This window comes from Prosopis cineraria, unplaced genomic scaffold, assembly GCF_029017545.1.
Source record: "Prosopis cineraria cultivar Desert tree isolate PC_DT_omini unplaced genomic scaffold, ASM2901754v1 PC4, whole genome shotgun sequence".
Taxonomy (NCBI): domain Eukaryota; kingdom Viridiplantae; phylum Streptophyta; class Magnoliopsida; order Fabales; family Fabaceae; genus Prosopis; species Prosopis cineraria.
In genome coordinates this window covers 42,838,627-42,848,287 of record NW_026555335.1, presented here as the reverse complement: position 1 = coordinate 42,848,287, position 9,661 = coordinate 42,838,627, and the positions used below count along the sequence as shown (strand labels likewise).

The 9,661-nt window shown below is 33.1% G+C and overlaps 1 protein-coding gene and 1 long non-coding RNA gene across 6 annotated transcripts; both read left to right on the top strand.

Moving 5' to 3' along the window:
• Positions 1–612: 612 nt before the first annotated feature.
• LOC129309321 (uncharacterized) lies at positions 613–1,189 on the top strand. Its single transcript, XR_008592894.1, has 3 exons — positions 613–734; positions 812–919; positions 1,050–1,189. It is a non-coding gene; the product is annotated as an uncharacterized LOC129309321 (long non-coding RNA).
• A 3,068-nt stretch (positions 1,190–4,257) lies between these two features.
• On the top strand, positions 4,258–9,435 carry LOC129309320 (squamosa promoter-binding-like protein 6). Of its 5 annotated transcripts, XM_054950861.1 has the most exons (6): positions 4,258–4,617; positions 4,750–5,599; positions 6,140–6,276; positions 7,676–7,957; positions 8,057–8,531; positions 9,059–9,435. In XM_054950861.1, the coding sequence occupies exons 2-5, from the start codon at positions 4,980–4,982 to the stop codon at positions 8,515–8,517; spliced, it is 1,500 nt and encodes a 499-aa protein (XP_054806836.1). In that variant the 5' UTR covers positions 4,258–4,617; positions 4,750–4,979; the 3' UTR covers positions 8,518–8,531; positions 9,059–9,435. The 5 variants fall into 5 exon arrangements, 4 of the variants coding, with proteins under 4 accessions (XP_054806836.1, XP_054806835.1, XP_054806832.1 ...); XM_054950860.1 differs by having other exon boundaries at positions 7,676–8,472; XR_008592893.1 differs by having other exon boundaries at positions 4,259–4,617; positions 7,676–8,828.
• The last annotated feature ends 226 nt before the right edge of the window (positions 9,436–9,661 follow it).

The following is a 9,661-nucleotide window of genomic DNA, read 5'->3' as shown; positions in this document are numbered from 1 at the left end:
GTGTTTTGGGTTCAAATACGATTTTTACACTTACCCAACTTATAAGATTTCACTTAAATAATCTAAATCTTATATTTATTTAATTATTTTTTCTACTCCCATAAAACAAATAGCCCTGGTTGGTGAGTCTTCATTACTAATGATGCCATGAAAAATATATCACGATTCAGGAGTATTTTGGGGGTGATGAATAAATAAAAATCTTTGAGTTTGGATTGAAAGACATGAACTTTGCCTCCACCTACTCTTCATTGTATTTGTCGTTTTATGAAAACATTTATTTCATGTCATATACTCCTACTGTTTTAGACTTTTAAAATATTTCCTCCCACCTAACTTATGTGATAATTTTAGAGAGATTTGACATCTCATCAAAACATAAGATATTTTTATAAAAAATAAAACTTTATTGATAATTTTGTTAATATTATCCTTTTCATTATATCATTTTTTTAATATTTTTTCATAAATAAAATATTAAAACATTGGGAAGTATAGCACTAAGGATGGCTTCAAAATGATATTATCTTCTGAATATCAAGGGCAACTTACAACCCTTGGGAGTAGTGCTATTTGGAAGCTCACACTTCCAATGAAACAGATTGTTTTCATTTGAAAGCTTCCTCATGAAGCTAATCCTTCGAATGACATTCTTCAAAAGCATCACTTATTTCCTGTCAGCAATTGCCCATTTAGATGCCAAGTTGAGGAAACAATTCCCGCCTTTTCTTCAGGTGCTCTCTCTAGGGCTTTATGGTTTAAAGTTCTTGCCTTCAAATTTGATTTACTTGCTCCAGGGAATCGCTTGCAGAATTTAAAGAGCATCAGCATGGGACTCATTGTCAAATATTGGTTAAATTAGTGATTATTTGGAGTCATAGAAATGCAATGATTCATCAAGGAATCAACCCAGATCTAGGTAAATCTATAAAAGCCATTCACCACACTTTTCTCTTCTTGAAGGAAATTTGTATCTGGTCGAATCTGGATCCCCAAGCACCTGACCTGAAAAGCACAAATGCAAATCTTAATCAATTCATGGGTTGCAGGATTTCTTCAAGCGATAGCAACCTTTTCTTTTCATCTGGCTGGTGCTTCCTATGTTAACTTCAAAGAGGAAATCGCAAGGATTCAAGACTTTGGAGTTGCTGAATTTATAGAAAAGGACATCAATTTGTTCTGCTCACCTGGCTGATACAAGGATCCTCTCGAACGATGCAAGATGACCTTCACTGCCTCCGCACTGGTCTCCTCTGGCTGAAACTGACCCATCTCAGTGAGAAGGTTTTGCAAAGTGGTTCTCTCACTCTTGCTTGTTGACCGACATTTTTTCTCCAGCCCTTGTTTTCAAAAGATGTGGTCTCTGTCCTGGAAGAAGTTATTCACACACGCCTAAGCAACTTCCAAATAATTAACAGGATTACTCTCTCACACTGCCAATAGCAAGTGGACACATGCCTACCGACAGTCCGCTTTTACATTCAGTGCTGTTATTTTTCTTTTTCTTTTTAATTTTTTTAAACTATTTAAACTTTGATAAAAGAATGAAGTGTTAAATGAAAGGTATTTTTAAAAATTTATATTTTTATTTAAAAATATAAAATTATAAAATATATTTAATAAGTTTTATTAATACGTGTTAATTCTATTTAAAAATATTTTATAATCTGACATGAAAAAGTAAAATTTAATGATATTTTTACTATTTTATTCTCAAGTGATATTTTATTACTTTTTGCATGGTATTAGAGGCAACAAACTATTAAAATGAAAGTGAAGGAAAAAAATTAATAAAATATATCCTATTTTTATATATTTTTTAATCTGTATGTAATAATTTTAAATGCTAAATATAATAAAATGAAGGGAGTAATATTTATTTAGTTGCTTCATATCAATCGAGGAATATTTCCTTATAAAAATCTCGTGGAGCAGACTTATTCACAAATAAGTCTCATAAAGTCAGGTCATTTAAGACCTAAGTATAATTTAAAATTAGACTGTAAAAATAATAAGACTATACTCCTATTAAACAAATATTACATTAATTAAATAATTAATTTAATTACGAATGCTTCATCTACAATTTATAGCTATAATTTTAATTTTTTACAATTGTAACTTTTCATATTTAATAATTAAACAATCATGCGTTACTAATAAAGTTTAAAATTGATTATTTACAACAACTTCATTAATAATTTACAACTATAACTTTAACTATTTACAATTATAATTTCACATATTCAATAGTTAAACTAATTATTGAATATGTAAAGTTACAATTGTAAATAGTTGAAGTTATAATTATAAATTATTTAACTAATATAATATATATATGTTTAATAGGGGCATTATTATCCTTTTATTCAAATTTTAAATTATATTTAGGTCCAAAAAAAATTTAGTTGTAGTTTTTAAATTTTACAAGATTTAATTGTAAATAAGTCAGCATGAAATTTATATGCAATTTTCCCTTTCCTTTTTCACACCTTCTAAATTCCTAATTCAATATTATTTCATGAGTAAATATGAAATCCAGATAGGCAATCACATAAAAATGACACTTTTGACCCTTCTCACTCCGTGCACGTAGAGGTGAGAAATAGGCCCTTAAACTCAATTTTTCAACAAGCTCAAGGTCAAGCCTATAAGTACTTTTTTTATTTTTATTTTTTGGATTTTAAAAAAAAATTAAAATTTCAATTATAATATTTCATAGTTTTTAAAAATACAAATTATAATATTAAAAAATTAAAAATAAATAATAAAAAATTATATTTTAAAGTGTAAACATATTTTGAAAGTTAAAATTAAAAAAAGATCTAAAGGGATAGTCGGGCTCGAGCTTATTTTTTTAGAACCTATTAAAGTTGGGTTTCAAAGCTCAATTTTTTTAAAAAATGTTATTTTTTTTAAATTCAAATTTATAAAAATATGTTTAAGCAACTAGCCGATCAAGCTATATCATAATTTTAGGCTCTAACAACCGCATGGCCGCACCTGCATGCATATAATTTGAGGCCAGGCTTGTCAACGTTGCCTCTATGAATGATATGGACATCGAATTTAACCCCATAATATTACTGTCGGAGCCTTCTTTTACCCATATCGCAAACAAACTTTTTCCGCAAAGTTGGGGGTTTATTATGAAGATGTGAGCTACATTTTTAAGAACATTGATACTTTATCATTTGATTATCAAATATTAAATGAACAACTTTCATTCTCAAAACATGCATGAAATTTGGGAGAATGACATTTAAAGCACTCTTAAAAGAAATTATCACAATAAAGATCCATTAATTTTATATTAAATGTTGTCTCGTGAAAATATGTAAGTATTTTTAAAGGCTGAACTTCAATTTATTTATTTTTTTTATTTTTTTTAAATTTAACAAGTTAAAGTTAAACTTTTAACAATAATATATACATATTTTTATAAAATAATATCCTATACAAAATTAATAGATTCTTATTATGATAAATTACTCTCAGAGTTTTAAATGTCATTTTCCCAATTTTTTTGTGTTATGATTTCATGTTTTTCCTTTTATACTTGAAAGATGGCTTTAGGTTTGTGTGAAAGTTTAATTGTCCTGTCCAACCCAATCTAATTTGGACAAACTCAGTTTGGTAAAAAAATTGGTTTGTAGGACCAAAGAAACTAAAGAGATTAGACTAACTCCTCATATTAAATGGAACAGGAGACCAAGTTCTCAAACTACTTGATTCAATTAGATATGAAATTGTTTTAATATAATTTTAATTATTTTTAATATGTTTGAATAGTTTAAAATTTAAACACAGTGTTACCTTTATTCACATTTCACCTTTTTTTAATATAAATTTAATTTAGATTGTTGCTAAATTATTGGTATAATGTAAATTAGACATGTTGTTAAAATTTGTCGAAGGTTATTATTATTGAAATTATGAATTTCAATAATTTAAATTGTAATTAAAATATTTATTGTTATTATTAAAAATTATTATGAATTTTTTATAATTATAAATATTTTTATTATTTTAATTAAATTTATCATGTTAATATAAATTGTTGCCTCCCACAAAAAAATTAAATGAATATTAAACCGTCAGGATCAATTCTCCAGTCTTATAAATCAGATTCACTCCTGTAAAATTAGACCAAATTACGGTTGGCGTAATCTCTTTTTTTTTTTTTTCCTTCTTGTATGAAAGAAACCAAATTTTGAGTAACACTAGTTCAGTCTTGTCAAGTCTTTTGCGCATCGGAGCAAACGGACACAAGTGAAAGGTCTACAGAGTCTCCCCTGTCTGCCTCTAAATATAGTAACCACAAATCTCTCCCTTCCATGGAGTTTGGGTCGCACTGAAAATTCTCTCTCACCTTCACTCGCTTCTGCTTCAACCCCCTCACTCTCTCATTATTGCAACTACACTGTTTAGAGTATTAAATCCATTTCTTCCTCGTGTTCTGGGCTAATTCCGGTTTCCCTGTACTCGGTTACTCTTTGGCTTTTTATTCAGTATCTGAATTTGAGTTTTTGCTTCTATTCAGTCCTCTGCTTAAGTCCACGCGCAGTCTTTAGTTATTCCTATTTCCGTTGAGCATATTCGCTTACCGTTTCACAGGTGCTTCTTTATTCATTTCACGTGTGCTTCTGCCTTTTTTTTTCTTTCCCTATTGTTTCGCTGTCTTCTTCTCTGGATTTTGAGCTCTTTGTGATGGGTTTTCTTCCTTTATTCAATCTTTCTTGTTTTCAGGAATTAAGCAAGTTCCCTCACTTGTGGCTTCAGGACGGATAATTTCTTTGCTTCTCTCTCTCTCTCTCTCTCTTAAGACTCATTGTTACTCCCTGCAAGCTTTCTGCTCCGTTGAAGCTTATACAAATCTAAATCAACTTTTGGGTAAAGCAGTACTGTTGACATAATATTCTTGAATCAATTGAAGTGGGTCCTTTACTTTTCCTCGGACTCTGATTCTTGCATATGTAATGGAGTCTTGGAGATACAGTTCTGAAGAACAGGGTTTTGTGCCCAATAATACACTTCCACCTTCCAATACACCTGCGAGAAGTAAAAATTCCTTCCTGGGTTGGGGATTCAAAACTCAACCTAGTTTTTCCGGCAACGTTTTGGCCCCAGCTCAACAACATTTCGAGAGTCAAGATTGTGAGGAATTGGGATTTCCAGAAATGTTGGGGAAACAGTTGTTAAATGATCCGCTTGGCTGTATTATGAATGATCCGAATTCATTTTCTGGAGGTGAAGACTCTGCTTCAAAGCTTTCAAACTCTGTGGTTGATTCTAATGGCCGGGATTCCCTCGTTGATTTGAAGTTGGGACGAGTTGGTGATCAAAGAAATGTCATTGAATCGCCATTTCCCAAAGGTATTCCCTTTTTGTGTTCATCAGAGTCATCTACGACCCCCAGGAGAGTGAGAACTTCAGGGGTTCAGTCACAGACTGCTTACTGCCAAGTGTATGGCTGCAACAAGGATCTAAGCGCCTCTAAAGACTACCACAAGAGGCATAAAGTTTGTGAGGTTCACTCCAAGACTGCTAAAGTCATAGTGAAGGGCATAGAGCAGAGGTTTTGTCAACAATGTAGCAGGTCGGTCAATTTCTCAGTCTTCCACCTTTCAACTCCTTTTGATTGCCGATTGATACATAAAATTAGTTTTAAGACTCCCAAAAGCTTTTTCTCCTTTCTCATGTCGTGGAAAGCTAAATTTAACCTCTTAAATTAGACGTTGTAAAGGTTCTTTTTCTCATGTCAATATCTCAAAGCTTTGCCTGCTATTGTTTTCATGTTCCGCCTTTCAAATTTTCTTGTCCAACTTGTTATCCCTCACTGCCCCACACCATTATATATCATTACTGTGGAAGTCATTGAATGCAACTTTTTCCCCCCTTTTCTTTTGGGTGGTTTTCAAACATCCAAGAATTTAGCCTCCCCCTGCTGGCTACAGGAGCAAACCTGACCTAATCATTGTTGGATATTTCTACTTCTCAAATAGAATCTATTTTTTAGCACTTCGTCTTGCTTATTAAATTTTGGAGTTCAGACGTTCTGACAAAGAGAAGCTTTAGAAAACAAAGCCATATTATTATGATTTTATAGCACCGCTAAAATGGTTAGCTATATATTCAGGTTTCATTTGCTGGCTGAATTTGATGATGTTAAGCGCAGCTGTCGCAAACGCCTTGCAGGCCACAATGAGCGTCGTAGAAAGCCACAAATGGGTACTCACTCTGGAAAGGGAAGGAAGTTAATTCCGTCGTATAATGGTATTAATATATCTTTTCTAAATCAAATCACAATGGAATAGATCTTTCCTCCCATAGTCCTATTAGGGCCTCTCAGGACATTCATATGCATTCTTGCACTTGTCATCCTCAGAATTTGCAGTAATTCCGTACTTCTTAGGTTTGAAATTAGATTATTTCTGTAAGTGTATAATTTTTCTTGTCTCATGTGAACGAATGCCGAGTTGTGATAGAGACAAAAAGACAGCAAGCCTTGCAAAAACTGGTTTCTTTTCTCAGTTCATTTCCACATTTTCAAATTTATGACCACTGGAATTAGCTTCTTAATGTTGATTCTGGAAAATTCTGTAGCTCATTTGCCACTCGATCCCCCTGAAGCTCATCTGGGAAATTCTGGAAAATTCCTAAAGCTTCCTTGATGTAAATTTTATCATATCATACATATCATAGCACCCCATTCTATTCAGTGTAGTTTCTTGGTGAAAAAATATTGATGTCCGGTGGTATTTGCTAATTAGACAGTTGTGCTGCCTTTTGCATGCTGAATTACTCTGGATAAAATTTTGATACACATCTGAGGATATACTCTAGTCCCCTTTGTTTCAGAATGGTTTTTGTTCATCAATACTCTCCCTTGTGGTCACTTATAGTCTATCCTTTGTCAATGGTCAGTTTTGAGGAATAAACGAGAGGATTCTTGTGTCAACAATATTTATGTTGGAATATTAGGCCATATGATATGTTTGAACTATAAGTGATTTGCCCGACAAATATGGTGGGGTGAACTCAGAAGAAATTCGATCTTTATTCTCTATATCTAGTCATCTTTGAATACTAGATTAAATCATGGGAATTTAATTACATTCATTTGGTAAAACATTACCCGATCACTGTTAGCATTAAAACTATTATATGATTAACTTTGACTCCTGGTTTTGTTTCACATTATTAACCTCAATTTGACATGCACATGTTACGTGTTAGCTTCCTGTCAAACTACTTTCTTTCTGAGGAAAAGGAAAACAGGCTGAAGAGACGTGAGAGTTTCCATTGGTTACTGTGTTTTCTAATCCTTGTAAGATTCAAGGGGATATTGCTTTTTTCTACTTTTCGAGTTTTAAAACATTTATGTGTGCTCCTAAAATTAGTATGAAGTGGTAATTGGGAAATTCAAGTTAGTGTTATTTGCAATGTCTGGAATCTAAGCTTCATACTCTGTTTTCCTTTGTTACTTAAAGTCTAAGACTCATTTTGGCATGTCACCAACTATTGAGCTGCTTTATTTTTTTCAAACGGTTTTTAAATATTGTTCTGATATGATAACCAATTTTTTATATATGAATTTTCGTTGTTACGGAGATATTCTTTGTTTATGAAATTTTTAGCTCTGAAGTTATATAAAGGTCTGTGGTTCTTGCAGATAGCAGATTCCAGGGTAGCATGCTAACAAGAGCATCTTTTATCTGTCAAAAGATACTTCCTAGTGGTGTTTTGCATTCTGAGAAGTATGGCACTGATAACTGGCGGAAACCTATAAGGGTCCAAGGTGGCAGTGATTTTAGACATATCTCTGCTACTCCTATCACAAATGGGCGTTCTCAATCAAGATCTCTGCTTCCTTCATATGCTGAAAAGCAATATCAGCTCCTGAATGAAACTGGTGCTCTGCCCACTACAGGAAGCATATTCTGTGAGAACAGTAGTCAGTATCCGCTTGCTCTTGGACATAGTTATTCTGGGCCACGATCACCATACCAAGACACCATCTTAGGAAGTAATGACTTTAATGTTTTTGATACAGCATCAACCATTCAGGGATTATCGGGACTTACAGGCTCGGGTTGTGCTCTCTCTCTTCTGTCATCTCAATTCCAGAACTCATCAAGCCATTCATCAGCAATGCCCATGGGTCGCCCCAGCCACTACAGCTTGAGTCATGCCTCTGAAAAGGTCATGGGAATAAGCTCCCAGGCTTCTACAGGTGGGGTGTCAGCGTCAGGTAGTTTTCCTTCAGAAACAAATCATTTTGATGGAGGTCGTCTTGGCCCTGTGTTGATATTAGACAATAATGAAATGGTGGACATAGAAATCGCAGATGGTATTTTTCAAGGGTTAGATGCTGTGAATATGAAAGCCCGTCATGATGGCCCCACTATTAACTTGCTTCAACTGTCATCACAGCTTCACCGAGTTGATCATCAACGCCAATCCTTGCAGGTGAAGCAAGAAAATGATTCTTTTTGCTCCCTCCGGATTACTTAGGTGATTTGGAAGAGGTACATCTTGAAAAGTTAGCAACAAGCCATTTTTCTTTCTGCAAAGTAGATTAGTTGACCACTTTGCTGCTGATGTACAACAATTTTCTCCGAGAATAATGTACCAACCTGAAATGGTGTTTTTGCTTCATGGGAAAATGAGTAGTCTGTGCCTATCAGTTTACAAATAGTGAAAGAAACATTGATTTATTTCCCTTCGGATTCTGACGGAATGATTGATATTCTTAAACATACGAGTGTGATACTTTAAGATGGAAGTAATTGTGAACGGAGCATGATCCAGGTCATTGACACAAGGTAAAGGCGAGAAAATAGCAATGCACCCCTTAGAAACAATATTAAGCTACAAAAGCAGCATGACTATTGTCAATTGAATTGAAAAGAAAGAAATATTTTATTTGTTGGGGGGTTTGATTTTACTTGTGACGTGTGAAAGCAATAAGGAGCTAGAGTTATGAATATTTAGATAAGTACAAAGTGAACTTTGCTCTGATATGATTTCTCAGTACCCTATTCTTTGGATGCAGGAAAAAGGAAGAACGGCATGAGGCAGAGGCCGATGATATGACAGTCCTTCTGAGGATTAAACAACGTAAACGGAACCGTTTTAAGCAATAGGGAACTTCAAATGGCTTCAAGTTTCCAAGAATGATAATTGTTAGTTCGAAAAGGCTGATGCATTTTGGTCCCTTTCCGGGGCATCGGCAGTTCATCTAGGTCCATCATTGATTAGGACTTGAAACTTTTGATTTCTTCTATAGTCTGTAATTTTTTGTTTTGGGAGAAATTCTAAAGTCAACCAAGCTGATATGTATTTAACTCCAAGTCCAAGTTGAATTTGTATTTTATTTTCATTGAATAAATTGTGAAAATTTTCATTGAAATTTGATTATCCTTCCTGTTATCTGGAATATTTTTAATGATATTTACTATTCATTATGTCATTATTAAGACATATCATTTGACATTATTGAAAAATATTATTTGATATGACATTGTCATAAATAATTATTATTAGGTTGTTTCTTCTTTCCTGTATATATTGCATTTTTCACAATAGTAATAGATATGGTATTTTTCAATCTTCTTTAGTCTCTCTTGTCTATGATAGCTTTTATGATACTAGAGTC

Excerpts from the sequence above, each read along its gene's own strand:
- LOC129309320 (XM_054950857.1), top strand. The coding sequence starts at position 4,980 with ATGGAGTCTTGGAGATACAGTTCTGAAGAACAGGGTTTTGTGCCCAAT. Across the intron at positions 5,600-6,139 it reads TTTTGTCAACAATGTAGCAG|GTTTCATTTGCTGGCTGAAT; the intron begins GTCGGTCAATTT and ends CTATATATTCAG. Across the intron at positions 6,277-7,675 it reads GTTAATTCCGTCGTATAATG|ATAGCAGATTCCAGGGTAGC; the intron begins GTATTAATATAT and ends TGGTTCTTGCAG.